At 47.3% G+C, this 25,496-nt stretch overlaps 13 protein-coding genes and 1 non-coding gene across 14 annotated transcripts; 5 read left to right on the top strand and 9 right to left on the bottom strand.

The window, feature by feature from the left end:
- Positions 1–13: 13 nt before the first annotated feature.
- Positions 14–3,711, top strand: AGABI2DRAFT_221860 (hypothetical protein). The gene is made up of 11 exons (XM_006461172.1): positions 14–184; positions 243–323; positions 376–415; positions 469–833; positions 883–1,180; positions 1,240–1,442; positions 1,496–1,985; positions 2,038–2,379; positions 2,432–2,900; positions 2,971–3,121; positions 3,200–3,711. Exons 1-11 carry the CDS (start codon positions 44–46, stop codon positions 3,542–3,544), a joined length of 2,925 nt encoding a protein of 974 aa, XP_006461235.1. The 5' UTR covers positions 14–43; the 3' UTR covers positions 3,545–3,711.
- Positions 3,712–3,762: 51 nt separating this feature from the next.
- On the top strand, positions 3,763–4,966 carry AGABI2DRAFT_221859 (hypothetical protein). The gene is made up of 3 exons (XM_006461171.1): positions 3,763–4,389; positions 4,452–4,646; positions 4,698–4,966. The coding sequence occupies exons 1-3, from the start codon at positions 3,845–3,847 to the stop codon at positions 4,720–4,722; spliced, it is 765 nt and encodes a 254-aa protein (XP_006461234.1). The 5' UTR covers positions 3,763–3,844; the 3' UTR covers positions 4,723–4,966.
- A 195-nt stretch (positions 4,967–5,161) lies between these two features.
- On the bottom strand, positions 5,162–6,215 carry AGABI2DRAFT_118143 (hypothetical protein; the record flags this gene model as incomplete). Its single annotated transcript, XM_006461170.1, has 3 exons — positions 5,162–5,818; positions 5,869–6,043; positions 6,100–6,215. The coding sequence occupies 3 exons, from the start codon at positions 6,213–6,215 to the stop codon at positions 5,162–5,164; spliced, it is 948 nt and encodes a 315-aa protein (XP_006461233.1).
- A 3,056-nt stretch (positions 6,216–9,271) lies between these two features.
- AGABI2DRAFT_204867 (hypothetical protein) lies at positions 9,272–10,768 on the bottom strand. Its single transcript, XM_006461169.1, has 2 exons — positions 10,736–10,768; positions 9,272–10,678 (listed from the first exon to the last, which is right to left on the bottom strand). The coding sequence occupies exons 1-2, from the start codon at positions 10,739–10,741 to the stop codon at positions 9,446–9,448; spliced, it is 1,239 nt and encodes a 412-aa protein (XP_006461232.1). The 5' UTR covers positions 10,742–10,768; the 3' UTR covers positions 9,272–9,445.
- Positions 10,769–12,032: 1,264 nt separating this feature from the next.
- Positions 12,033–13,278, bottom strand: AGABI2DRAFT_151018 (hypothetical protein; the record flags this gene model as incomplete). Its single annotated transcript, XM_006461168.1, has 5 exons — positions 12,033–12,251; positions 12,324–12,811; positions 12,865–13,081; positions 13,129–13,190; positions 13,248–13,278. The coding sequence occupies 5 exons, from the start codon at positions 13,276–13,278 to the stop codon at positions 12,033–12,035; spliced, it is 1,017 nt and encodes a 338-aa protein (XP_006461231.1).
- A 784-nt stretch (positions 13,279–14,062) lies between these two features.
- On the bottom strand, positions 14,063–15,666 carry AGABI2DRAFT_204862 (hypothetical protein; the record flags this gene model as incomplete). Its single annotated transcript, XM_006461167.1, has 6 exons — positions 15,291–15,666; positions 14,826–15,232; positions 14,594–14,775; positions 14,381–14,528; positions 14,270–14,322; positions 14,063–14,219 (listed from the first exon to the last, which is right to left on the bottom strand). The coding sequence occupies exons 1-6, from the start codon at positions 15,634–15,636 to the stop codon at positions 14,063–14,065; spliced, it is 1,293 nt and encodes a 430-aa protein (XP_006461230.1). The 5' UTR covers positions 15,637–15,666.
- AGABI2DRAFT_192764 (hypothetical protein) lies at positions 15,650–16,816 on the bottom strand. The gene has a single exon (XM_006461166.1). It carries the CDS (start codon positions 16,784–16,786, stop codon positions 15,722–15,724), a length of 1,065 nt encoding a protein of 354 aa, XP_006461229.1. The 5' UTR covers positions 16,787–16,816; the 3' UTR covers positions 15,650–15,721.
- Positions 16,817–16,951: 135 nt separating this feature from the next.
- Positions 16,952–18,254, bottom strand: AGABI2DRAFT_192763 (hypothetical protein). The gene is made up of 6 exons (XM_006461165.1): positions 18,080–18,254; positions 17,816–17,877; positions 17,692–17,760; positions 17,509–17,621; positions 17,304–17,426; positions 16,952–17,248 (listed from the first exon to the last, which is right to left on the bottom strand). The coding sequence occupies exons 1-6, from the start codon at positions 18,090–18,092 to the stop codon at positions 17,215–17,217; spliced, it is 414 nt and encodes a 137-aa protein (XP_006461228.1). The 5' UTR covers positions 18,093–18,254; the 3' UTR covers positions 16,952–17,214.
- A 96-nt stretch (positions 18,255–18,350) lies between these two features.
- On the bottom strand, positions 18,351–19,341 carry AGABI2DRAFT_192762 (hypothetical protein). Its single transcript, XM_006461164.1, has 6 exons — positions 19,258–19,341; positions 19,139–19,200; positions 18,998–19,066; positions 18,823–18,935; positions 18,643–18,765; positions 18,351–18,592 (listed from the first exon to the last, which is right to left on the bottom strand). The coding sequence occupies exons 1-6, from the start codon at positions 19,265–19,267 to the stop codon at positions 18,562–18,564; spliced, it is 408 nt and encodes a 135-aa protein (XP_006461227.1). The 5' UTR covers positions 19,268–19,341; the 3' UTR covers positions 18,351–18,561.
- Positions 19,342–19,492: 151 nt separating this feature from the next.
- On the bottom strand, positions 19,493–20,290 carry AGABI2DRAFT_70178 (hypothetical protein; the record flags this gene model as incomplete). Its single annotated transcript, XM_006461163.1, has 2 exons — positions 19,493–19,697; positions 19,749–20,290. Coding segments are annotated over 2 exons (747 nt in total), but the record flags the coding sequence as incomplete, so codon positions are not given.
- A 245-nt stretch (positions 20,291–20,535) lies between these two features.
- AGABI2DRAFT_192760 (acyl-CoA synthetase) lies at positions 20,536–23,085 on the top strand. Its single transcript, XM_006461162.1, has 12 exons — positions 20,536–20,843; positions 20,902–21,249; positions 21,319–21,347; positions 21,405–21,513; positions 21,562–21,720; positions 21,782–21,861; positions 21,916–22,161; positions 22,221–22,358; positions 22,417–22,426; positions 22,489–22,713; positions 22,770–22,800; positions 22,857–23,085. The coding sequence occupies exons 1-12, from the start codon at positions 20,552–20,554 to the stop codon at positions 22,954–22,956; spliced, it is 1,767 nt and encodes a 588-aa protein (XP_006461225.1). The 5' UTR covers positions 20,536–20,551; the 3' UTR covers positions 22,957–23,085.
- Positions 23,086–23,438: 353 nt separating this feature from the next.
- On the top strand, positions 23,439–23,693 carry AGABI2DRAFT_136272 (hypothetical protein; the record flags this gene model as incomplete). Its single annotated transcript, XM_006461161.1, has 1 exon — positions 23,439–23,693. A coding segment is annotated over one exon (255 nt), but the record flags the coding sequence as incomplete, so codon positions are not given.
- A 190-nt stretch (positions 23,694–23,883) lies between these two features.
- On the top strand, positions 23,884–25,178 carry AGABI2DRAFT_192757 (hypothetical protein). The gene is made up of 3 exons (XM_006461160.1): positions 23,884–24,029; positions 24,085–24,622; positions 24,674–25,178. Exons 1-3 carry the CDS (start codon positions 23,921–23,923, stop codon positions 24,945–24,947), a joined length of 921 nt encoding a protein of 306 aa, XP_006461223.1. The 5' UTR covers positions 23,884–23,920; the 3' UTR covers positions 24,948–25,178.
- A 146-nt stretch (positions 25,179–25,324) lies between these two features.
- AGABI2DRAFT_t50 lies at positions 25,325–25,417 on the bottom strand. The gene has a single exon. It is a non-coding gene; the product is annotated as a tRNA-Leu (tRNA).
- Positions 25,418–25,496: the final 79 nt, after the last annotated feature.

Below are 25,496 nucleotides of genomic sequence, written 5' to 3'. Positions count from 1 at the left end.
CAACGCTTTCCATGCGCTTTCCCTCCCTGGCCTCGACCTTTTCATGAAAATGGGCTGTGGGCGTAATATATGTGCTCGTAAAATCTTCTGGTTGGCATCTGCCCTAGTAGCTCTGGCACTTGTCTCGGGCGCAACCACTCCCACACCTCCAGACGCCCGGGATTCACTCTCTGCAGCAGCCGAGGTACTAGAAAGCGTTTCTGTCAGGAATATACTGCAGCTAACATGTATCACCTCTGCAGATTTCTCTAACACCTTCAACCGAGGATGTAGTTCCCGCCGTTACGCTGCCACCAAGTCAAGCAACCATGAAAGAGGCTACCGTGCGTCGTGTCAAACGTCCAGCTGAGCATGTACTAAGAAAGATATATCTAGGATGCTGCCAGGCAACAGGAGCTTCACCAAGCAGCTGAAGGTTGAACTTGAACCTATTTTCCTCTATTTCGTATTGGCTGAATCCGTCCATAGCATCTCGCGCCTATAAGCAGGCCCTCGCCACACTAACAACACTCTCTGCATATCCCCCGTCTTTCACATTCGATCCCTCCGTAATAAATAATGTAAACTCAAAATCTTTTCTCTCCGCCATTCTGCCAAACCTGCAGGGCCAAGGCCCCATCGGCAGTACGCTACGGATAATTCTAAAATTACACTATCAGGTCGTTCGTCGACTGAGTAGCGTTCTGGGCCTTGGCCAGGAGACCATAGGCATCGGTTCAAGAAGAAAGGACGAGGAACAACGTCTCAAGGCGATCAAGGTCCTGGATCTCTTGGAGCATTCTGCGGAACTAGGCAATACCGATGCACTGTATACATTGGCGAAAGTATCACTGGTGAGTGCAGCGTATTCGTGATTCCGTTCAAGATTTTGATTTCGTTTAGTTCCCACCAACCCAACATTTTCCATTGGATCCTAAGCGAGCCTATGATACATTCTCTATTGTGGCTGCTAAAACTGGCAGTGCCAGTGCACAAGCCTACCTTGGCTTTTTCCATGCCACTGGTTACGGCAATATAGTTCCCTCCGACCAAGCCAAAGCACAACTCTACTTTACATTTGCTGCGAATGGTGGTGATAAGAGCGCTCAGATGGCGCTTGCCTACCGTTATTGGAGTGGTATTGGAACTACAGACAGCTGCGAGAGTGCAAACGCCTGGTATGGAAGCGCGGCGGAGCAAGGTTTGTTGAATTCGATTGCACTGTTACGTTCACTAGTTAATTGTGGTTTGCTTCGTCAGCTATGATTAAATTCATGTCTGGTCCGCCAGGTGGTCGAACACTACCTCAAACTCCCACCAGGCTGTCTGATTTGACTGGAGGTATCTACGGACCCGGTGCTAGTGTTGCTTCAAGTGGTTTCGGTGCTCAACGACCAGCAATTAAAGCAGGTGTCGTCCGTGCTGCTGGAGAGACGTGGGAAGACGTCCTTGATTACTATATGGTTCGTTTTCCTGTACTTCTGCCACTCTATGCTCTCGTTGAAATTTCTACTAGTTCAATGCTGACAGAGGCGAGATCGACTTTGCTTACCGTCTAGGAAAGATCTATTACCAAGGCAGCATTTATGCTTCTCCTGGTGGTATCGGTTCTGGCAGCGAAGGCGTTGGGGCTATACCACGTAATTATGGTCGTGCCCGTCACTATTTTCTCCAAATAGCACGTCAAGTATGGCCTCAAGACCCCCCACAGACGATTCAGATGAAGGACGACCGTAAACTGGTTAGTTACGCTGCAGCTTGTGCTGCGTACTTAGGAAGGATGTTTTTGCGGGGTGAAGGGGTGAAGCAGGATTTCACGATAGCGAGGATGTGGTTTGAAAGGGGATCCATGCATGGCGATAGAGAATCACATAATGGCCTCGGTATCATCTACAGGGAAGGGCTTGGCGTGAAAGCTAACGTGGACACCGCGTATATACATTTCTTAAATGCGGCTGGGCAAGATTTGGCGGAGGCGCAAGTTAATATGGGAAAATATCACTATTGTGAGTTTTTTTATTTCTGATCACTTTGAACCTAATCTGACGGGTTCATCAGACAAAAATGAGTTTTTGACTGCTACAACCTATCTCGAGGCCGCTATCCGCAATGGCTCCCCTTTTGAGGCCTATTATTATCTTGCGGAGATACAAGCTGCTCAAGCACTGAACCCCAATCTTCCTTCTGAAATTGTCTCCAGCTCATGCTCGATGGCTGTTTCCTTTTATAAGATTGTTGCGGAGAGGGGGGTTTGGGATGATAATCTCTTGGCCGATGCCGAAAGGGCTTGGATATCTAACACAGAGCAAGGCAGAGAGATTGCTATGATCAAATGGTGGGTAGCAGCTGAGCAAGGATTTGAAATAGCTCAAAACAACCTGGCTTATATCCTTGATCAAGGTGTGCTCTCTTCGTACCGTGTCGTCGTATCAACCGCTGATGCATTGCATAGACAAGAGCATGTTACGTCTCACCAGATTTGCTCCCAATGAGCCCTCCAATCATACAGCCAGACTTGCTCTCACACAATGGACGCGTGCAGCCTGGCAACGAAACATAGATGCCCTAGTCAAAGTTGGGGATTATTACTATCAGGGACTAGGCGTCTCTGATGATGAGAGCGAACATAGCCGGTTGGAAAAAGCTGTCAGCTACTACCAGTCTGCAGCAGATACCCATCTCAGTGCATTGGCAATGTGGAATCTAGGATGGATGTACGAAAATGGCGTAGGCGTACAACAGGACTTCCATCTCGCGAAAAGGCACTATGATTCGGCGCTGGACATCAGTTCAGATGCTTATGTGCCCGTGACACTCTCTTTGTTCAAATTGTATGTGAGAAGTTTCTGGCATACATTACGGGGCGGAAAGGATGGTTTGAATATATGGACTTCAGATGGGGAGGATAAAGGTGGGTGTTTGTTCAGGGCTTGCTTTGAGTCATTATGCTGATCTTTGGAAATCTGATTAGAGTTTGTTGCGAAATCTAAGGAAACCAGGGGGATCGGGGACAGTCCGAACGACAATCGTAGAGACATCGGTACTCAGGAAGATGAGGAATTTGATAACGACGACGGGCATTGGTACATGGGCAAGGCGAGAGAGGATTTTCGAAAACGTCAAGGTAATCCAGATTATCGGAGTGAAGATGAAGACCCCGTTCAGGCAAGTCATAACTTGATATATATGCCATGCCGTATCTGATGTGCCACCTTTGTAGTGGGCACGAGACCGTCGCAACGCTGAGGAAGACCGTGACAGCTATTTTGGGCCTGAGGACTATTTTGATGGCGCCATGCGTAACGGACGTGTCGAGGAAGCCGACAATGATATCGACGACTTTGTTGAAACGATGATGCTGGTTGCCTTGTGTTTACTTGTCTCTGTCTTGCTCTATATTCGGACACGCATGGTTGAACGGATGCGACGGGAGCAGCAGCAACAACAGCAACAACAGCAAAATCCGGCTGCCAACGGGAATCATAGGCAAGCACCAGGACAGGAAGGTGGATTATTCCCGCCGCCTGGCGATCCTGCTCGAAATGAATGGGCAATAATGCGATAGCGAAGAGGTACTAATATGATTTAATGTTTTACTTTGTACGGGGACATTGATAAGCGAACTTGACTTATGGGCATCGAAGTACCGGAGGTTCCGAGAAGGTTCCTGACACGAAATGCTGTGCTGATATTTGGCAAGCGGTTGAATAATAAATAATCTTGCTCACGTGGCCTAAGAACAATGGTTCGGACCTGTCGAGCGTCGAGTGTCTAAGCCGCTTTGCACACCTAGCGTCCCGAGCGCAGGCTTCGTGTATTTATCTCCTCTTCGGCATCCTGAATTCCCGTTTGAACGACCCAGGAAATGTCATACGATGTACAATCATTGGAATCATCCATCCGAGCCATTCTCTCGGCGCCCGGAGTAGATCTCTCTACAATTAGCGCAAAGCGCGTTCGAAAACAGCTGATGGAAGACGACCCACAGCTGACGGCAGATATAGTCAGGGAAAATAAAGAAGAAATTGATGGACTTATATCCCAGGTTTTTGAGGAGGTCAGTAGTCCAGGACAGGATGATGAAGATGACGAGGGAGATGTGAAATTGAATAAACGGAAGAAAAAGGGCGGTGATGATAATGATGATGAAGTCTCCCGACCTGTCAAGAAGAAGGCGAAGAATGGTCAAGAGAAGAGTGATGAGAAGCTGGCGAGGAAATTGTCGAATGAAATCAACGGACGGACTACGAGAGGGGCTGGGAAGAATCGGAATAATGGAGCTGCGAAGAAGGGTCGGACCAAAAAAAGCGCAGCGACTGTGGGTTCTGATAATGATGATGATGATGAAGGGGGAGGAAAGAAGAAGAGGGGTGGTGGTGGTGGTGGATTCAAGAAGGAGTATATCCTGAGGTATGCTATTGCGGAGTGGCTTATAGGCAAACGGCCTCTAACCTTTCATCGTTTGAATCCAGTGAGCCTTTGTCAGCCCTCCTTCAGGTCGAGAAAATGTCACGACCGCAAGTGGTAAAAGGAATATGGGATCATATCAAGGGAAATGCTCTCCAGAACCCGAGTAATAAGCGCGAAATTATATGCGACGGAAGCATGAAAGCTGTTTTCAATGTTGAGAAAATCGATATGTTTCAAATGAACAAAGTTTTGGGGCAGTAAGTGTTAATATTTCTACAAGGGAGTTATCGTCAGTTGACACCATATAGACACCTGCATGAATCTGAGAGCTGAAGCAGAACGAATCCATCGTCCTATGACGAATGAGCCATGAACAAATGAACTATAGGAATGACTTGTCCCATCCTGTTGTAAAATGCATCCAGGTTTCCCTTGTGTGGTTTACCGAACCCTCAGTGAAAGCCTGTCCGTCGTCTCTTATATTCTGCTTTCATTTATCCGTATTTTGCAATGTATCACAGACGCACATCTATATTTCTGTCCTTAAAATGCCAATAAAGTGTTCATGTTGTACGACCATAATGCAAACGGTATTGACGCCTTCAAAATAAGCAGCTAAGCACTCCTGATTTACCTTTGTAACTCAGCTAATGACTACGCATTTTTGATAGGCAATTGGCTCGCTCTCAGCCACTTCCGCGTAAATCTACACCACACTGATCCACTGACTTAACAGACGTGCTTCATAACAGCGACTTTCTGTCGAGCCTTGTCAACCTTGCCGCGAAGGCCGCTTCCCGCACGCGCCGCTGTCCTCGTGTCGCTTCACCGAATCGGCTCGGGATAACTCTCTGCCACATGACTGACAGATATATCCTTGGTCACCATGAACGTTTGCGAGGTGTCTTCCGAGGCTGTTCTTTCTTGTGAAAAACGAGTCGCACAAGTGGCATTGCGGCCTCTGCTTTCCCCCTTGCCCATCTGTCCCTCCACCCTCGTTGCTGCTGTTGAGACTGGAGGCGCTATTTCCGGCCTTGAAGGAGGAAGAAGATCCTAACCGGCTGGATGAAGAGACGGGCGATGGAGAAACCCGCATTATGACTTTTCCTCCTCCGACGTATGGCATGTGCGGGTTGCTTGTGGCCGAGTGTGCCCGCGTCTGCTCGTTAGCTGCTGTGATATTCGGGTTTACTGCGTCTGTGACCGTTCGCCTGCCGGGACTATTCTGGTTGACGTTAAGCGTGGAGGAAGAGGATTTAACCGGGTCGTTGCCAGTTCCATCGTCGTTACGGGGAGGCGGATTGGTATTACCAGGGGTGTTTGCAGCATTCGTCCGACCAGATTGCCAGTCCGGCTGAGCAGCGAAGACCCAGATGTCCAATTCCGTGCCGAAGCTCGTGTGCGTTTTCAAGGAGAAGTCTATCAAATTCTTTCACGGTGTCAGAATTGAACCACCGCAAAACCAAGGGATTTTCGTACCTTCTTATAATCAGCTGCCAGTAAGTCAAGTAGTCTCCCAGTCGAATTTTTTCTCAAAATTTCGGGCTGAATGAGCTTCACAACGCTGCTGCTCGAAGACAGGTTCTTGAATCTTCCCTGTAACTCCATTATGGGAGCCGCGTCCGGTGGGTCGTTATCTTTATGAGCAACATGACTATCGATGAAAGAATATTTTGAGTCTACGCTTGGACTTTTAGATGAGTCGCCTACTCTGAAATCCCCTCCATGGCCGTGGTTGATGCATTGTTGTGGATAACTTGAACTGACCGAGTAACTCGATGAACAACGAATTTTCCGATGCGTTTAATGGTTTTGCGTAAGTTCATTGAAGGTTCAATCGAACGCAGAAAAGGACACTAGGATTAATGAGTTCTGGCTATGCATAAGTGAGAATGCAATGACTTTATACGACGGAGCAGTTTCATCATAACGAACTGTATGCGTTTGTGGGTGCAGTAATAAATAGCCCCAAGTGGATCCAGAGGTGATCTCAAAAGCTTCCGCGGATGAAGGCACCCTGATTCGTCTCCTTCTTCCCAGAATCTTTCAAAGTGAGAGCTCATAAAATCCTTATCCATTATCCATCTCTATTGAGAAGAAATTCTACCGACAGGGAGGTTGCTTGTATCAAAAGGTATTAGATGAAATCGAGAAGAATCCTTGAAGCGTACGTGACCTCATTCCGCACAAGGAATATTTTACTTCGGCTTCGAAAGTATGTTGCCAGTCCTCTCAAACCCAGAGACTTCGGCTGAACATGATCTACATGAATACAATATATTAATTCATGTTAAGTAACATATCATTTCTTCTCTCGGGCTAACGGCCAAATTTTCAGCCACTACCAGGGAATAGCGGTGGCATTCGTCAAACGTCGCCGAGAACACAAACTCCGAGTCAAACACATTGTCATGAGCTTACGAGCCCTAGATCGTTTCGCGCGCATCATCATGACGGGCCTGTTGAAGCACAAACCAGTCGGCAGCTCGAATGCAAGGACGGATAAACATAATTTTTGTGCAGCAGGCCGGGCCTGAGTGGATCGGGGTCGAGGCGACGCCATTTCCCTCAGCCACTGAAATTAGCAGGCTCAGTTTAAACCCTACAGGAGAGTAATTCTGCAACCAGAATAATACAGATCGGAGAAAGGCTCCCTTACCTTTCGATAGGTCACACTTCCGATTTGGTATGTGGTTCAATGCGAAATTCATAAATAGTTGCACATAGAAGCGATTTAGAAGAATGGCCATAATATTGGGAGCATTAAGTGATTCTACCCTCCACGCGGTCAGACACTGAGGTCAGGAATGTCAAAATCTGATTGGCGTCGAATTCTGATGTATATTCTGGACTTCCAAAGAGAGCTCAGTCACTTCGATCGGCAATGCACGATGGCGAGAGTGCCTCGGATGCATTAGTTAGCATCTTTGCATAGGAGATGGCGTGGAACGAAACAAGGATTAACGCCGCGGTAGAAAAACTTTTTGTTGTGGGCGACGTAAAGTCATGGCTGGTGATCTAAATAGCAATGAAAATGGGCATTACGGGTCAGAAGCGTGATATCCAGCCCTTAGATCGAGGGTCAAGTTAAGGAGGGTTGGGTGCCAAATAGCTGTAGCCGACTCTACCGCATTCCGTTGAACATGTGCATTATGAGAGTAGCATAGATTGAGGGCAGTGTTGGAGTTCCGAAGTCGCTCCAGTGATATGAGCTAAAAAGAATTATGTATTTTATAATGTTTTAATTAACACAGGTAGAAGAAATTTTGGCGCCCCTTCGACCCATGCTTATCATTTCACGACTTCAACACGCGTATTACGGCAGTACACTAGATTTATTAGCGGTGGCTATGCCAAGGGTAAGAGGGATTGCGTTTTGTTCGTGCGATATTTTTAGGGCTACTCAAGCTACTTGCCCAAGGCTCAAGCGCTCAAACATCAGTGCAAATGTCAAAATCTAATATTTCATTATGGTCAAAGCGGGAAGACATCGATTTCCCTTCGGCGGACCATGGAACCATGCCAGACTCGATCGACCTACACAAAATTTCTGCTATTAATTTAACCGCAGCAACCATAACGGGTGCACACTGCAAGCTCGCCTTCGAACCTTTCAGGTTCCAGAGAATTCGCGTTCTCCACCTATATGAGCATTCAAATTGTCAGCAGATCGACTCGAGTATACACTGGCGAACGCCGAATACAAGTGTTTGTCATCCAATACCGTGCCAATGGTCCGGTCATCCAGTCATCTTGAAGCACCATCTGCTAAGCTATTTTTATTCAAGTGTCATCGCTAATTCAATCTAGGGCACGCCATTGATGAGCTTGCAGCCTAACAGCCGTTAGCAGAAAGGAGATCAGGGCACGAGGGGGTTCAGAACCGCTGGTAGGTGACCAAGGCTCCGAGCCATCGTTTATCATCTATCGATTCTATCCATCACCAAATGGACGCCGTTCAACTTTATACTGCCCTGTGGTTTCTAGCCCACCTGTTAATCTCGGACGCGTCTCACTGAATTTGTATATCTCATCATAGAGCTTCGCCGATGTCATCAATGGGAACAATGACAATTACCCTGCACAGATTTACTGCAGTGGGAAGGACCAGCGGGAGCGTCTTGTGTTGTTGTATTGGCATAGCCAGCGTTGAAATGTTGCTCTTTTCTCCTCTGTCGGGTATCTATACGCGGTACCTCTGACAATCCTAGACTGACGCGAAATCCTACAACTCCGTTCTTTCTACTGTGCGGGGACATTGGACCTCATATGTTTTTGTGCCAGTCCAGAGGTTCTAAAACACGTCCTGTCAGTCCGCATATACAATGACAGTGGGATCACCAGTCGTGGAATCACAACCCGCTATGCTCACCACCCCGAGAGATGATAATATGAACCCTCGTTCCTGAATTTCTCTTGGGTATTCCCCGCGGTCATCAAGGGGCAAACAGATCATCTGCTTGCTCACGGCCTCAGGTATCGCCTTGTGTAAATGGGAAAATGGTATGGGAATTTTTTGTTGATGATTCTCGAGGCCGAGAATCAGGGAGCTTCCAACATAGCTGTAAAAGAAGGTCGAATGCTCATAAACATCTATCAACTTAACAGAGATGACTCGGTGAAGTTGATGCAGGGATTCGGGCAGGGTATCTGGGTTTTGAAGTGCTACTTTCGCCGATATTTCTTGGGGAGGGCATGTTTGAGATGGTCCATTGGATTGATATTTCCGTGACGCCGTCAATGATGGGACTTGTGGGTGCGTGATCTTCAATCATTGATGGGCTTCAATTCAACATAAGTATGTACGTGAGTGCTTGCCTTCTTTGTTACATGTTGCGAACTCAGAGTTAATAATAGTACGATCCGTACTTGCGCAGTAGAATTCGGGGAAAATGATGAATATATTATTGATGACACGAAATTAGACTAATGCTTGTGACAAGAAATAAATGCGTTGACATGGACAACATCAAAAGGGTAGCATGAAAGCATCAGGCGAGCAGATAGCGAAGATGTACAACTGTATGATCGGTGCGGAGGTATTCTACTTACATGTTCAATTCAAGTTTTGGAGCTTCATCCACTCTTTGTCGTTGGCATTGAAATCAACGCCTTTTTCTCTCCACCATTTTCGAGCGTCTTCTCCCCCTCCAATCGCGTCCTCGAGCGCCTCTTCAATATCACACATACGATATTGAATGGGTAGACCTGACTTGTCCCACCACTCCAGTACCTCTGGTCTATTGTGCCTAGTTGCGCCAACCAGAGCCTCTTGGTCAAAAATCAATTGCAAACCCGATCCCAACCACCAGTCGAGGACTTCTACCTTGCCATTGCAGCTGGCATGCTGAGATGCGAGACGGTCGTACTTGAACTCGAGTTGAGAGGTTGCCCACCATTCCAAGACTTCAACATGACCTGCTTTGCTGGCCATATCCATGGCGCGACCGATTTTGAGGGGTAAACCACGGCTGGTGTACTGTTGTTTCCACCAGTCAAGAACAGCAAGCTGGCTCTTTGAACTGGCGTACTCAAGAGCAGCTTCTGTATAGTCAAAGGGAAGACCGCAGTTGAACCACCAATCCAGCGACACGACCTGACCATTTCTTGAAGCTCCATCAACGGCCTCGGATATTGTTCCGCGGGCCGGTGGTGATATTAGATCCGCATGTTGTTCAATAACATGTTTCCACCATGAAAGGACACATGTACGGCCATGTCTGGAGGCCTTGATAGGAATGAGATCGTCCTTAAATGCAGAACGAAACATGTCATGATGCTGGGAGAGAAAATACTCCAGAACATTCACATAACCACACCTGACTGCGAAAGTGGCACCCAATTGAGTCAAAGGATTATCATCGTTCGGCTTAGCGGCACGGATAGTCGGAAGATGGCCGGTAAGAGTGGCATAGTCTGTCTTTGTAGCACGGGACCAATCCAAAGGCTGTGGAATAGATGTCGGGATGCCGAGGGCTCTAGAAAGCTCCCAGTCACCCACATGGTCCATTATTAGAGCCACTAACTCTGTGGGTAAATCGGGTGTGGAGGAACGTGCATGGGAGGCACCTGGAGACAAAAAGATCAAGGAGGGGGAAGGTGGAGAAGGTATGTCATGGGCTGCGTTGGGGAAGTGGTAGGTGTGGTAGTCATGGTTGGCAAGTCGGGCAGCTAGCTCATGGTCTGTGCCCGAAGTTGGAAGATTGCGGACTTTGAGGAAGAAGGTAAGTTCGTTGTGGGTGAGTTTCTGGTAAGCTGATTCTGCAAAAGCCAAAGGAGATGCCACTGTCTATAGAACATATGTAAGAACAGAGAAATTGAGAGCTGAGTGCTGAGAGATACGTGCCGACATGCGAGGGGGATGTGGTGGTGAGCAAAGCGGCCTTTGCAATATTCAGACTTGGAATTATCCACTCGCCACCCCACATGCATCACGTAAGCACTTCACACGCTTCTATTCAATTCTCGGCCGAAGTCCATTTCCATGTCAAGCCCCCTGCTTGCATGCAGTCCTTGGCCGCGAACGTGGACGTCTTGCTTACATGAATTGGAACCATGACTCTTGTGCTATGGGCTAGGTGGTACTGGTTTAAGAGTCAACCACTCAGACAGCCCGCCTTCCCCCGTCCTATATATGGTCTCACCTGTTGTTACTTATGAGGTGGAGAGATGTCCGTCCTTGCAGGACCAATCTATCTGTCCAAGCCGTTGGCATTTGAAATCGAAGTTCTGAAGTCAATATATTTAAGTGGATTTAAGGTGGGGTATTGATCACTTCCAAGTGGATTTGACTGACGAATTACTTTCAAAGGGTAACACTCATTCATTATACTAGTCAGTCTCCCACTCCTTCTGGGAAAGCATATGCTTCTTGTCGGCTAGACTTACCTACGAAATCCAGGAACTGCCTCAAGTCAACTTGTATTTCAACTCCTCCTGCTCAAATTGGTACTCAACTGCTCATCATTTCTTGCGCTTGGCTCTCCCGTACAAAGAGCGAAGCTTAAATCACTGTCATACGAAAATTAACTTCTGAGATCGGCTGGCTAACGTACGCTCTCCTTGTCGGAACAGGATGCCACCATTCACATTCATCGGTGCTATGCCTTGACCTTCACTGGTCGAACTCTCTTCATCCCATATTCAGTTCCATAACCTCGTTGGACGAACGAGTCCTGTATCTTTGCAAGTCATTCCTCATTTTCTATACTCGCGTGGAAATAAATGGCAACGGTAAGTAGTGAACATGATGGAATATGATGACCGATAGGGTGCTGACGCTAAAGCGACCTGATTCTAAAAGCCGGATATTGCGTTTACTGTAATCTATCGGCTATACGCCAACATGCCCTAGTTCAACCCCAACGCACATCGTCTAAAAACTCGCAGTCACAGTTCGCAAGACTTGCATAACATTTATAGAAGTTGGCCATTAGCTAAGGTCAATGAAGTGTGTCTCAGTAAGCTAATTACATGGTTCGTGATTGCATACAAGAGTGTACCCTTCGTAATTAGTGCGTCCGACCTCCGCCTCCAGTATCTTCTTGTCTTATGTCCCGGAAGCTCCAAGCTTGACTACTCCACTGAGTCCGGCTTCACCCACAGCTCACTTGAATGTCAAACTCAGTCACGGTACCAAAAATTCACAATCGCGATTTCACCTTGTACTCAATCACAAGATCTTTGCCCATACCCGTCAATAGGAAGTCGCGCAGATTTTGCAATGTTCGGACTTCCATCTTCTTCTGCGTATCCTGATTCTCGGTACCCATGTGTGGCACTAGGGTCACTTGTGGAAATTCGAGGAGCTGGGGATTAACTTCGGGTTCATTGGGGAAGACGTCTAACCCTGCGGCAGCCAACTGCATGTATGTGTAATTCATTAGAATAATCACTCATTTAACGCCACGGATTCGAATTGGCAGCGCACTCACATGACCATCTTTCAGAGCACGAATCAAAGCTTGTTCGTCAATGACTTTACCACGCGCGGTATTGATGATGATTGCTCCTGGTTTCAAAGCCCGGATCCACTTCTCTCCCACGAGTCCTTCAGTCTCTTTCCTGAGTGGAACGTGGACGCTTAAAACATCCGTTTGTGCCAACATCTCTTCCACATTGGCAAAATATTCGTAATGTGATGGTGCATCAGCTACTGGCCTCCTGGAATGGTATATTACACGCATTGGGAACGTTTGAACGAGGTCCGCGAGACGTCGACCAATTCCGCCCAGACCGAGAATAGCCAGAGTTCTACCCGTTACGTCATGCGATAGGCGATTGATACCAGCAGGTTTCCATTTATGAGCCCGAAGAGATTGTTCAGAAAATGAAAATTGACGCATTGTAGAGAGGAGGAGGTAAAGGGCTGTCGTAGCCGTTGCATCGTCCACCGCACCGGGAGTATTAGAGAGGTAGATTCCTGAATTATCGAGGTTAATCAAAACGGTGACGATTGTCAGTGTTTCGACATACCCCGAGCTTTACATGCATGGACGTCAACTGGGTCATAACCAGCCCCATTGTGTGCGATCCACTTCACGCTCGATGGCAAGCTGTTGATAAGCTCTTTATCGTACTTGCCGATGGCTTCAGCAGATTCGTTCTCGCGGTAGATACCCACGATGCCGTCATATTTACCCCCAGGCTTACATTCCGCAAGGAAAGAAGCGCGACTCTTTGAGTCCATGTACTATTTATTGTTGAGTCTAAGGAGATGTACGGGATAAGATTACGCACGATGATATCAGATATATCTCCCAGTAGATCTTGCACTTCTTTCTGTGCCCATACTAATTGGCCTATCGACATGTAAGAGTCGGTCAAACTACGTGCAAATCGTGAAGGGATATGCTCACTGCAAATCAGAATTTTAGGACGAGTTGGCATAGTCTAATCTCGAGAGGGAGTACGTGTCAGTGAAACACATGCAACGGCTAAATAATAACGGCCAGCTGACGGCGTATTGCGAAAGTTTGTCACAAGACTCGAGGGTTTAAAACCGTATTGAGGGAGAATTTAGAACAAATAAGGGCTGTGTGAAAGATGAAATCAAACGGTCGGGAGTGGTCATCCTGCGTGTGTGAGAGTGCGCAATGGAGACGATTGTTACCGGACCCAATAGCCCGCCGCACGGTCCGTAGTACCCCGGTCTAAGTTCGCTCCAACTATCTCCAACTATCATCTACGCCAATTTACCGACCTATTGATCTGTCTACTTTTCAGCATGTTAACGTCAATGGTGTGTTCTTCCTGTGTGATGTGAGTTTGGCAAGCAACGCTACGATAGGCTACGATTCTGGCTAAAATTTGTTCCAATCCAGATATATGGGGAACAATATGCTATCGGGATCTGCGGCACACCAATCAGAGGAGTCAATTTCTTTTTTTTCGTTTTGCCAATTACATACATACCTCTGTCTTGATCTGTCTTGATTGATCCTGATCCGCAACAACATATCGCTTCCACTTGGGCCAGGCACAAAGGTTCAATAATCTGGTACTACTATCAGAGACTATTAGTGATCAGTGGTTCGGCCATGGTCACTCATAGTATACGTCCGGGCGTGATAAGTAGACAATTAATCTGCACCTTCACGAGGTCGACAAAACATCATTCTGCATAAATTAAACAAAACGACAAAAATAGACGACGTTATTGAACCTGAATTAGCTAAGCTTTCAATAATAGATAACGCTCTTGAAGAGACACGTTCAAACTTACTTGTGCAATTAGACCAGAGAGTTTCTTGTTCCTGCTGCATTCCTCTATCATATTCCTCGCTTTTGGAGTTTTCAAAGACCTCATATCGTGAAAATTTCGTAAGTACCTGCGCGTGATCTTAATAACACTTCTCTCTATAACATGGAAAATGATTACCGGAGACACGTTTCTTCTTTGAAATCAGTGTATATCTTCCGATTGAATCTTCTCTACAACCCGTTCTAAGACTCAGTGTAAACTAAAGACAGTAGAAAAAGCCCAACATACCTCGTTCTTTCTCGTCTTTTCCTCGTATAAATGATTTTGATGAATGATGAAATGGTCCGAAAGAACGTAGAACGAGATTCCAGAGAGATACATCTCGTAAATACACGCTGCTTTGTTTCCGCCGTATCCGATGAACCTCTCATCACACCTAATTCGAGCACGTCGAAATAAACAGCTGTATAAGGCAAGCTGAAAGAAAACCCGGGGACGTACCATGGTGGACCATCCTTACGAAAAATCGTATAAGGTTCGTAGGCTGAATGGAATTGGGTGACCTTGTAGATTTCGCCGGGTTTGGCGGAGTAGAACCTATCATAGTCGGTACTGTTATGACCTGGAGCCCAAACTCTGTGAAACATCCCAATCCTGCGCTGTTGCACCAATTGCATCAGATGCTACAAGCAAACTCAATTGAATCCTCGACTGAAATAATCAAACGACTTACCTCCTTGGTCTTCGGAAATGTCTTGTACTCCCGCCCCTCTTTATAATTAATATACTCAAAAGCCGGAACCACAAACGCAGCCACCCCATTATTGAACATTTCTCTTATATTCTCTCCTTCTCCAATTTCTCCGTTACCATCGACTTGCAAAAGGTTCTGGAGTGTCTCTCTAAAATCTGTGCAGATATAAAAGTCCACATCGAGCATCATAACATATTCCGTTCTTGCGAACAACCGGGCGATATTTCTCCAGGTATTAAATTGACGATCGAAAGTATCCAAAACGAGGTGAACGTCGACATAGACAGCCATGTTAGGCGTAGTGTTATATAGGTTGTGTAAAGATTCGAGGAGGTGAGGAACGTTTTCGGTAGCATTGTTGATGTGGAGTGTCACCGATATAGGACCTGAGGTTTGAGTAGCATATATAGACTTAAGAAGAAAGCGAGCGACGAATATACGTACCTTGATACCGTTGAGCGAGACGTGCAAGAATCTCAAAGCGGTTACTTGTGATAATGCTAGTAATAGTGATATCGTGTTTGTGGAATACTCCCGAGGCGCGGAGGTAGTATGGGATGATTTGACTCGGTTTCATGAGATGAGGAAACGCCTTGGACAGTATTATGCTTTCATCAACATAATGTCGTTCAAGGTCCGTCGACTCGAGAACTATCTGTTTTCGGAGATCGCGAGTGAAGAGATTGCCTGAATTCGAGTTAGACGATGATGAGAGCAGGGAGCTCGTGGTGAATAGGACAGAAAGAATGATGTAGAGGGCAATGCAGATATGGAACATTCGCTGCAGCATGATGCATAGTCTATCAAGAAAGAACGGGTGATAAAGCGATATCTTTGTTTGACTACTTACGGAAAACAAATATAGGTCCACACACTTATGCTTTCTTATTATATGCAGCAGCCATCGACACTGCTCCCGTCTTGGCCGCATCATCCACAAACAGCACACGCTTGAATACATGCCCCTTCTCCTTAAATCCTTCTACAATCATCTCGCGGTACCTGGGCACGCCCACGAGCGACCCGCCAAACGACAACACTGAGCTCTCTGGTTCAACCAGTCTAGGTCTATCTTCTGTTGGCGTTCCGACCACGATCGATGCAAAATCAACCAACGACCTCGCGCAGTGCTCCAACACTGCCAGCGCAACTGGATCATTGTCCTCAAATGCCGTTGCAAACACAATGGGTGAGAGTGTTGAGATCCTCTTTTCCAGCGGGAGGCTGGTCGCGGGCGTATCTGGTCCGATCACCGAACCGGGAGGAGGGTCGGGAAGGTAAACACATTTCAAGATTTCCATCACATCCGTGATCTGAAATCTCGCCAAGATTCTATCCTGCAACATACACGGTTGCAATGGCTCTTTCTGAACAGACGCTCGATCATGCCTCGCAAGAATCTGCCGGATAGCTACACGGCCAACTTCATATCCTGATCCCTCATCTCCCAAAATCCTACCCCAGCCACCTGCACGTCCACATTCTACGAGTTGTCCATCGACCTCTTTGAAGGAGACGGCGATAGATCCCGTTCCTCCAATGATAGTTACTGCCTTGGACACGTCGTCGTAGAGTTGAATAGGAGCAGCAAGAAGATCGGCATCATTGGTCACCATGAGATTACGGCCGGGCGGTATGCCAGTGAGGGTAGATAAGGGCATAAGAATGCTATTTATAGAGGCAGCAGAGTCTGCGCCAGATGCAGCGAACCAGGCGGCTGCAAAGGGCGTAGGACCGACCGGGGGCAAATCGCTGGGGAGGGAAGCAGAGGACAGTGCTTGGGTTACAGCTGCTCTCACAGAAGAGATATACGCTTCTGGGGAAAGATAGGCCAAGTTCGAGGGCCCGGCAGTTCCACGGCCAATGATATTGCCCTGGTGGTCAGCGATGGCCGCAGCGGTCTTGCTACCACCACAATCGACGCAGAGGAAGATGGACATAACAGGATGGGAGAAGGAAGAGAAAACGCATGGCAGATGACTATTTAGGCCGGCCAAGGATGCTGGACAAGACCCGTCGACGGTGCGGTTGGGCCGGCCCTAAAATTCCCACGGCCCTAGGGATATTTAAAGGCATGTATTTTCGCGTGGAGACTCTTTGTGCGGCAGCACGGCCATTGTCATTTCCCCATGTTGCTCATGACGGCGTGGTCCTTCGGGGCCTTTCACGCGGTCGTTTCGAGTGTCATGCCGTGCTCTGATCAACCTGGACATCTTAGAACCCTTTCCTTTTCTGCTTATTCCTCTGCCGAGAAGATGGGTCGGTAGTTCATACAGTTCCTCTCCTTAATAGATGCATATTGTAATTTGGAAAAGAAAAAAGATGCGCAACATTATTCTAAGTACCGAGGAAGACTAGAAATGCAAATTTACTCGCTCTCAGCAATTAGAGCAGCGATCATCCTATCCGACATCATGATCAGCAAAAAGAACGACTCCGGGTCATACGTGAACGCACCTATAGAGGTAATAAAAGAAGGACAGCAGATAGAATCCCAACTTCAAAAATGTCTCTTTCTTGTGTCCATTCAGAGTTCTAAATATTTCCGTCGCGTCGTACATGTGGCTCTTTTTCCGAATTCTGCAAGACAGATCAGGGTAAATTCGCGTGAGCACATGTCTCCGTCGACATATACACGTGTACAGAAGACGCGTTGACTCACTTGTCGGCATTGTAGAGAACGAGAGGGAGATTTAATAGGAACGCCGTGAATTGTCCAAACACCAGGAAAAGCAGAGTGAGGGATGCGTGTGCAATGTTTTCAGGAAGAACAAACTATATATATATATATATCAGCCAAGACTGTCAAGAGACTCGATATGAATTGGAAAGTATGGGTACGCACTTGATTCAACTTATTGCAGAGGTCGATGGGATTGATGTAGTCGCATTCCAAATCCGAGAACATGATAATCTTAACAATTGTCAGCCGTGAATCCGAGGTACGGGGAAGATAAACAGAGACTCACGAAGAACACCATGCAGAATAACAGTCCAGCAGCCATAAGTACCCCAAATAAAAACAGCCATCCTAGATATATACGACCCGCGCGATTAAGAATAACATGAAAGAGTGCATGGATCAGGGTAGGTACGAAAGTGAAGGTGACGCCACGAGTGCACACGATAGAGTTGACCGAGTAGTTGAAACGGAGAAGACGTATAGCAAGGGGGGAAAACACCAGGAAATGCGGTCAGCAATACATATTAACACCTCCGGACGCAAGATGTACCTGCACTACCCATCGTAATATCCAACAAGAATCCAAATCCGACAACGAATCAAACAAGAGAAAGACGCGGGCGTAATAAGATACGTCAGGCAAGACGTAACTAGTAGAAATGTGGCCTGTAAAGGCTGCTAGACGGTAGGATGTAGAACAACGAGAGACGTGGAGGACGTGTTTGAACAAAGCTTGAAGCAGCCTGAGCCTCCGCGCCAGCCGCCTGAAGTGACGTTGGCTCTCACGTGACACCGCCTAAAGTCAAACGACCAAATTCCAGAAGAAAAGCAAAAAACGAAAATCCGTATTCAATGAAATGTATACAAAACATGGCATCGTTCTCTTATATGAGCACTCGAGAGATCAGCGTAAAGTACCAAACTGTAGAGTGTAGATGCGAAGGGTGCAAGCACGACTTCAACGACAACAACAGTCAAATGTCGACTCTTTTCATAACCGTCATTCCATGTCCCATTCGTAATGGTGGAATTTTACCCCTCAGCAATAAGAGCAGCAATCATTCTATGAACACCTATCAATAATCGTCAAGCAGGCAGAAGACAAGCACTGACCGGTATAGATAATAGAAGAATGACAAAAGATAGAACCCAAGTTTGATGAAAGCCTCTTTTTTGTGACCGTCTAGCGAGCGGAATATCTCTGTCGCGTCAAGCATATGATTCTTGTTGACAATCCTAAAAGTCTGTGAGTCGGGGTTCTGGACGAATGATTTTTGGAGGGAGGAAACGCACTTGTTGACATTCCAGGCTACAAGAGGTGCGTTTAGGAGGAGTGCGATCCATTCACCAAATAATAGGAACAAGATGGCAAGGAAGGCGTGTGCGGCGTGTTCTGGAATGACAAACTATTGGGAATACAGCATGAGGTGACGTTGGTGGGCCTTGGGTCGACGGCAATGCAACACACCTGGTTAATTTTATTACAAAGGTCGATGGGGTTGATGTAGTCGCTCTCGAGGTCAGAGTACATTATCACCTGGTGAAGTATGAACATAAAGCGAAGTTCTGGCGGCCCGATGCAGACCACCTATGAACGCAACAAGCTCACAAAAAAGACCATAGTAAAAAGCAGCGCGCCAGCCCAAATGACGGCAAAGAGGAACAACCAGCCTAGTATGTGTTGGTAAGCGGGGCACTAGAGTGCTGTACTTTTAGGCAAAGACTGACCGCTCGACATGTCGGATAGCGAGGGTGGAAATCAGGCGCGGCAACGTGTGTGGGTGTTGGTAACTTGGAGGAATTCTCCGCGACTCAGCTCCGTCACACGGTCACACGGTCACAGCAGAGCATTAGTGTCTATCGTAGCATCGTCGACCATAAGTTATACAGACATGTGGCATACAAAAATGAAAGAGCATAGGCAACCTGCAACTACCAAGAAAGCAAAAGAGTAAGAGACAGCTCAGTCGAGATCCATCCTGTTTCCGCCGTGGCCCTGTCGACCTCCACCCCCGCGTCGTCCACCACGACCACGACCACCTCGACCACCCCGTCGCCCTCCCCGACCAGAAGGGGCCTGGGTGTATTCTTCAGGATTTGTCCCGGGAGGTGCAACCAGCACATGTGCACGAGGGTCCTCCTTGAGGATAGAGTCTGACCGCATTTTTCTGTTCAACAGTTGAGGAACGCGTTCGACTGGATACACCGAAATGGCTTACGATCCCGAATCCCCTTCGCCCATGAGCAAGTCCACGCTGCCCTCATCTCTGACCAATCCCAGACCATCGGGACCTCCCAGTCTACTACTGAAACTTGTCCCAACAGCTGTGCTGCCCACGACTCTCACATTGAGAACTTTTCCATCGGCAGCTTGATTATGAAACTTTTGTACTGCAGACGTCGCAGAAGCCGCAGCTTTGAATGTAATTCTGACCTTGACATCTTCTCCTCCTTGGACTAACTTTGACGACGCGACTGCACCGCAGCGTTTGAATATGGCCGCCACATCATCCGCAGTCGTACCTGCGACCAATCCGGTCACTTCGACGATGTTTCCTTGAGAATTCCCGGCGCCTTTGATTGAAAAGCCCTGATCTTTAGAGCCCGTCGCAGCTGTAGCCTCGCGGAGGGCTCGTTGAGCTAGGTTGTTGATGTTGGGCTTGGGTGCGCCTGTATGGTCTGAAAGGCGCGCAGATAGGGAGTTGTGCGATTCGTAGAGATCATGAGACCACTGTGAGTCGATGTCGCCTTTGGGGGGACGAGAGCGGGTCTATGGTCGAGAGAGTGCCGGTATTGGAAAGCGGGTTTGAGGACGAGAAGGAGAGAGTACACACGTATGGGGCTGAGAGCCGGCCAGTCTTTGCGCGGCGAACAGGGCCCGCTGAGGCGTCGGTGTTGTCGCTGGGGGCGATGTTCATGCGTTCGAGAAGGGAGGCCATGGTGGTTGCAGAAGAGAGGAGCAGGTGCTGACTCTGAAAAATTACATCTGTTTGGCTCCATTGTTCACTGATCTCCAACTACCATGCCTCAGAAAATATACTCCTCCATCCTGCCCCCCCTCCAGATACCCAACGAGTCGGTCTTTACTCATCTCTTTCATTCCAACGACCCCTCTCTTGTCGGATCCTTTTCGGCGTCGCTCCCGGCATACATCGACGCCAGTACCGGCACCACACTCACTCGCGGTCAAGTAAAACAGTTCGCCCTCGAGCTCGGGTATGGGTTAAGAACCCATTTTGGAGCCAGACGCGGTGATACCGTCCTCGTCTACTCTCCCAACTCAATCCATTGGCCTGTAGTCGTTTTCGGCGCTGGTGCGTGCTCTCCTCTATCGCCCCTGAACCCCACCAACTATCCGGCGCTCGCGCACAGTTGCTGCTGGCCTTAGGTGTACCCTCGCGAACAGCGCCTATAATGCCAAGGAGCTAGCTTTCCAATATATCGACAGCGGTGCAAAAATCGTTTTCACTACTCAAGACGGCTTCCCCGTCCTTCGTCAGACATTCCAACAAATAGGCATTTCCGAGGCCGAAGCCGATGAACGCATCGTCATCCTCAGCCCAAGCTTGAAATGGGCTGGAGGTCCGGATGCTCCGAGGAGCTCTGATACTGCGCATTTGCTAGAGTTGGCGGACTTGCTGGGAAAGGGCTCCCTTCTTACAGAGGAACGTTTCGATGGTCAAGATGCCAACGAGACCGTTTACCTTTGTTATAGTTCCGGTACATTTTAATCTACTGCATCTGCGGATCAGACAGCTGATCTGATCGTGTTGACCCGCATGTTCAAAGGCACAACTGGGAAGCCCAAGGGAGTCGAAGTGCGTTCATCCGCCGTATACTTTTCGTTTTCTCCGAACAGTAACCTTTTCCCGTAGACAACGCATAAGAATATTATTTCAGTGCTCAAGATCGTCAGGGATTTTTTCTGCCCCTTCTATTTGAACGACAAAGTGCTTGCTATTCTGCCGTTCTACCATATCTATGGTAAACATTGCGTACTCTGCTTTGAATTGACGCTTAGTCTCCCGATAGGTGCCGTCAAGATTTTACACTACCCTTTCACGCAGGGTACCCCAACTGTAATAATGTCCAAATTCGATCCCGTCCAATTTTGTGCAGCGATCGAGAAATATAAAATAAATATAGCTCTTGTTGTCCCCCCTGTTCTCGTCGTTCTTGCGCGGCATCCGGGTGAGATCGGGCGGCTATGCCTCTTTGCTAGGATTTACCTCTTTCTGACCCTTAACCACAGCTGTCGACCAATACGATCTATCAAGCTTGAGGTGTCTGTTCTCTGGTGCTGCTCCGCTGGGTGCCGCTCTCACTAAAGCTGCAAGTTGAACCCTTTCCCTTTATAACCTTGTCTCATTATCTTTTATCTTATAGGTTAATGGGCGATTAGAATCTAAACGGACCAACGGATTATGTTTATTTACATTGCAAGGCTATGGTCTAACTGAAACCTCGCCTACAACGCACATTCAGCCCTGGACCGGCTCTCATAAAAATGGGAGTATCGGCCTTTTGTTGCCTAATCTTGAGGCTCGACTTGTTGTTGACGATAATGGCGAGATCGATGCTGAGGAGGGCAAGCCGGGAGAATTATGGCTTCGAGGACCTAGTGTTATGAAGGTGTGTCGTTAGTTCTCCTCTCAGTGACTTGATGTCTTGATGGATGATGTGAATAACAGGGCTATTTGAACCGACCTGACGCTACCAAAGACGCTATAACTCCTGACAAGTGGTTCAAGACCGGTGATATTGCAATTCGAGACCATGAAGGATACTTCTATATTGTGGATCGTCGTAAAGAGCTTATCAAATACAACGTACGTACACCACACCACCTGAACCTAGGTTGGTTATTGACCTATTTTTTTTGTTTAGGGTTTCCAAGGTTCGTTTTCTATCCTAGCAGCACAAGTGGTTCCATCGTCATCCTCAATTTGGACATGATAGTTCCTCCCGCCGAGCTTGAGAGTGTACTCCTTGCCCACCCCGATATTGCCGATGCTGCTGTGATCGGTGTCGAGAGCGTGAAACAGGCCACGGAATTACCTAGGGCATACGTCGTTCATGCTAGACCTGAAGAGGTCAAGTTGGAGTCGCAGAAGCAAGCATTTAGCCAGCATGTGAAGATGTGGATTCAAGAAAAGGTCGCTAGGCATAAATACCTTCGAGGAGGTAAGTTGGATTACACATTCAGAGTTCAGACACTCGGAGATCCTGACTTTGCTTAGGCGTGGTTATTGTCGATGTTGTCCCGAAGAGGTATGTCTTGTCGTTTCTGAACGTTTAATAAAGGTTTAACGTGCATGTTGCTATAGTGCGGCTGGCAAAATACTGCGCCGTGAAATTCGTGATCGCGCAAAGGAAGAACTACGTGGACGTGACCCTGCAGACGAGGACGTGAATGCAAAACTATGAACTTTGTCATTTGACGGAAGCAGACAAAAATGTATCCATTGACGATTTTGTAAATCTCACAAGTATATACCACATGTGTACGAAATTTACTAACCGCCCTCACTCAAAAATTTGTATGCAAAGTAGTCTGTTGGATTCAGATTAGTGATTGTTGAATAGGATTTAAGAATAAAGTCAGGGTTGTCAAATTCTGGTGCACATCTCCCATTGCAAAATGAAGAGATACACCTTGAAGAAATTCAATACAAAAGCATCGAAGCATCATTGAAGAAGGAAAAGAACATGAAAACATACCTTAGAGAACCTTGTTTGATTGCAAAAAACGAACACGAAGTTCGGAAATAACGAGGAAAAAATATGAAAGATAAGACTCGCGTTGACCAAGAGTGAGCCCCATTGAGTTGAGAGACTCGAACAAACGAGTCCACCATCGTATAACTGTAGCTATGAGCAACAAGATGCCGTCTCTCCAACCAAACTAGCAAACACCAAAACGCTCATATCTTCGCGCCTTGACGCCCTTTCAAGGCCAGTCGATCATCGAGCACAAGCAACAGAGTGTCACAAGACGGAGCCAAAACGCGAAGGTAGTTGTAAAACTCCCATTCAGCGCAAGGCAACGCGATTCTCGGACATCCTCGATCCAGAGCTGTCGTGCTCAGAGCCAGCCGCTTTCCGTAAGTGAATCGAGGATATGCTCTGTATCTCCGGGGACTTTCCCCACAGCTGAAATTTGAGAGTCATCAGAGAAGTTGACTCTCTGTACGGAAGCTGCGACAACGATACTTTGGACAACGCGAGGTTACAAGAACGAATAATTTTTTGGCGTTTTCAGTACGGCGGCCCGGGGTCTGAAACTCCGCTTCGGTGACTGCCGATTAGCCGCTTAGAGTTATGTAAGCGTGGCAGAGAGTAGCACTCCTGAGTCAGCTTATGCACTCACAGCAATCTTGACTAGAGCTTCATGTCTTCTGCTCAATCGCAACCAGCATCATCTCAGCAACAGCAAAAAGAAGTCAGGAAGCCACCATTTGCGAATTGGCCGACAATCAAGATCCTCACTCCTCCGCAGGGCAAGTGTTTTTTGTTTCATATTTATATCTGCTCTATTCACCGCCACATATATAGGTCAATTTTCCTTGCAAAAGGATGAGTGGTGTGTAACTTACTGTTCACAGTCAGTTACTGGGCGGATTCATGGCAAGGAACCATATTGTCGGAGTCTATGTGTTCGCAAAGTCTTTCCATATGAAGTCAAGAACATCCTTGCGTTCAAAAGGCACAAGGCGCTGGACTCGAACGGCAAGGCAATATACCCATTACCTGCTGAAGGACAAGCTGCGAATCTGCCGCGTATGCTAGGTGGTCGTCCACCAGAAGATCCTGAGGATTCAAACTATAAACATCGCGCACCCGAACCTCCGAAGAGTTGGGATGAGGGCTTGTATCTTTGGACAGGTAAAGGACGGCTGGCTGCTCATGAAAAGATGGATTCTATGTCAATGGATTTTGAAAGACAGAGACGAGTGGCTGCCATGAGGGAGAAACGGAGGGAGGTATGGCAGGATTACGAAAACACCATACGGCAGCAGAAATCAAATGATGCTTCAACGCAAGATAGAATCTGGGTCCCTAATATCCCTCCGCGACCTTTACCGGATATCAGGTCTGTATAACTTCTCGATTTATTTAACCCATCAGTGACGAATTTCGACAGTTCGAAAGCAATTCTCGTCTCCCTACCTCCCGACTTTCCATCTCTCTTTGAGAGGATAAACAAGCTGTTGGCACCATCATTCAAAGTTCTCAATATCACGTATGACAGCTTCAAGTCGGGAGAGCAAAAAGCGTTTGCGCGGCGAGTTTGGGATATGGCTTGGACCAAGGAACCATTTCAGCTCGCGAGCAAATCTTTCGCTCATGCCTATGAACGTTGGAAGGATAAGGATGAGGCGGCTGATGAGGAAGACGATAAGAAGAACTCATCCTGACCGTTCTTTATATCTAGATAATATACCTGCTAAACAGCAGCATCGAACTTACAATACAGTCAACTCACTTCATTCGTTTCCCGAGGTCATTATTTGTATAAACTCTCCGCTACATTCATAATGCATTTTAGTTTACAATGTGTAGATAGATAGACAGCATTGCGCTGCTGGCGAATCAGCCGGCAAGGATTTTGCCTCCCCATACTTGAAATAAAATTTCTAACACCAGTCTTTACTTTGTCTAGCAGCTCCTAGTTGATGGATTATGATTTTTTTCCCGGCTGCTCAGTTATGCATCATCACGGGAACACACCAAGTTCTGAAATTTCATGAAAGCTTGAGCTCAGAGCGCCTCAAAAACAAAAGCGTACAGTGAGTGACAACAGTGGGGTTCGAACCCACGCCCTTGCGGACTGGATAGAAGGTATAGATCCTAATTCCAGCGCCTTAGACCACTCGGCCATGTTGCCATGAAAGATCGCTTGCTATCAGCAATGTCCACAGCCCCCGAAGGGAAATTGGATTATTGCTTCCGCAGTCCTCTTCGTT

The sequence above is a fragment of the Agaricus bisporus genome (genome assembly GCF_000300575.1).
Source record: "Agaricus bisporus var. bisporus H97 unplaced genomic scaffold AGABI2scaffold_5, whole genome shotgun sequence".
Classification (NCBI taxonomy): Eukaryota; Fungi; Basidiomycota; class Agaricomycetes; order Agaricales; family Agaricaceae; genus Agaricus; species Agaricus bisporus.
This window is presented reverse-complemented; position numbering and strand designations above follow the sequence as displayed.

What these genes read in the sequence shown, in the direction of transcription:
- AGABI2DRAFT_221860 (XM_006461172.1), top strand. Translation starts at nt 44, where the DNA reads ATGAAAATGGGCTGTGGGCGTAATATATGTGCTCGTAAAATCTTCTGG. An exon ending in GCTTCACCAAGCAGCTGAAG is followed by an intron (nt 416 to 468) that starts GTTGAACTTGAA and finishes ATCCGTCCATAG; the next exon opens with CATCTCGCGCCTATAAGCAG. An exon ending in TGGAAGCGCGGCGGAGCAAG is followed by an intron (nt 1,181 to 1,239) that starts GTTTGTTGAATT and finishes TTGCTTCGTCAG; the next exon opens with CTATGATTAAATTCATGTCT.
- AGABI2DRAFT_221859 (XM_006461171.1), top strand. Translation starts at nt 3,845, where the DNA reads ATGTCATACGATGTACAATCATTGGAATCATCCATCCGAGCCATTCTC. An exon ending in AAGAAGGAGTATATCCTGAG is followed by an intron (nt 4,390 to 4,451) that starts GTATGCTATTGC and finishes GTTTGAATCCAG; the next exon opens with TGAGCCTTTGTCAGCCCTCC. An exon ending in ATGAACAAAGTTTTGGGGCA is followed by an intron (nt 4,647 to 4,697) that starts GTAAGTGTTAAT and finishes GACACCATATAG; the next exon opens with ACACCTGCATGAATCTGAGA.
- AGABI2DRAFT_192764 (XM_006461166.1), bottom strand. Translation starts at nt 16,786, where the DNA reads ATGTCCATCTTCCTCTGCGTCGATTGTGGTGGTAGCAAGACCGCTGCG.
- AGABI2DRAFT_192763 (XM_006461165.1), bottom strand. An exon ending in TATTCTGCATGGTGTTCTTC is followed by an intron (nt 17,761 to 17,815) that starts GTGAGTCTCTGT and finishes ACAATTGTTAAG; the next exon opens with ATTATCATGTTCTCGGATTT. An exon ending in TCTGCAATAAGTTGAATCAA is followed by an intron (nt 17,622 to 17,691) that starts GTGCGTACCCAT and finishes ATATATATATAG; the next exon opens with TTTGTTCTTCCTGAAAACAT.
- AGABI2DRAFT_192762 (XM_006461164.1), bottom strand. An exon ending in TTTTTACTATGGTCTTTTTT is followed by an intron (nt 19,067 to 19,138) that starts GTGAGCTTGTTG and finishes ATACTTCACCAG; the next exon opens with GTGATAATGTACTCTGACCT. An exon ending in GTAGCCTGGAATGTCAACAA is followed by an intron (nt 18,766 to 18,822) that starts GTGCGTTTCCTC and finishes ACAGACTTTTAG; the next exon opens with GATTGTCAACAAGAATCATA.
- AGABI2DRAFT_192760 (XM_006461162.1), top strand. Translation starts at nt 20,552, where the DNA reads ATGCCTCAGAAAATATACTCCTCCATCCTGCCCCCCCTCCAGATACCC. An exon ending in GTGCCGCTCTCACTAAAGCT is followed by an intron (nt 21,862 to 21,915) that starts GCAAGTTGAACC and finishes TTTATCTTATAG; the next exon opens with GTTAATGGGCGATTAGAATC. An exon ending in GCATAAATACCTTCGAGGAG is followed by an intron (nt 22,714 to 22,769) that starts GTAAGTTGGATT and finishes GACTTTGCTTAG; the next exon opens with GCGTGGTTATTGTCGATGTT.
- AGABI2DRAFT_192757 (XM_006461160.1), top strand. Translation starts at nt 23,921, where the DNA reads ATGTCTTCTGCTCAATCGCAACCAGCATCATCTCAGCAACAGCAAAAA. An exon ending in GATCCTCACTCCTCCGCAGG is followed by an intron (nt 24,030 to 24,084) that starts GCAAGTGTTTTT and finishes CCACATATATAG; the next exon opens with GTCAATTTTCCTTGCAAAAG. An exon ending in CGACCTTTACCGGATATCAG is followed by an intron (nt 24,623 to 24,673) that starts GTCTGTATAACT and finishes GAATTTCGACAG; the next exon opens with TTCGAAAGCAATTCTCGTCT.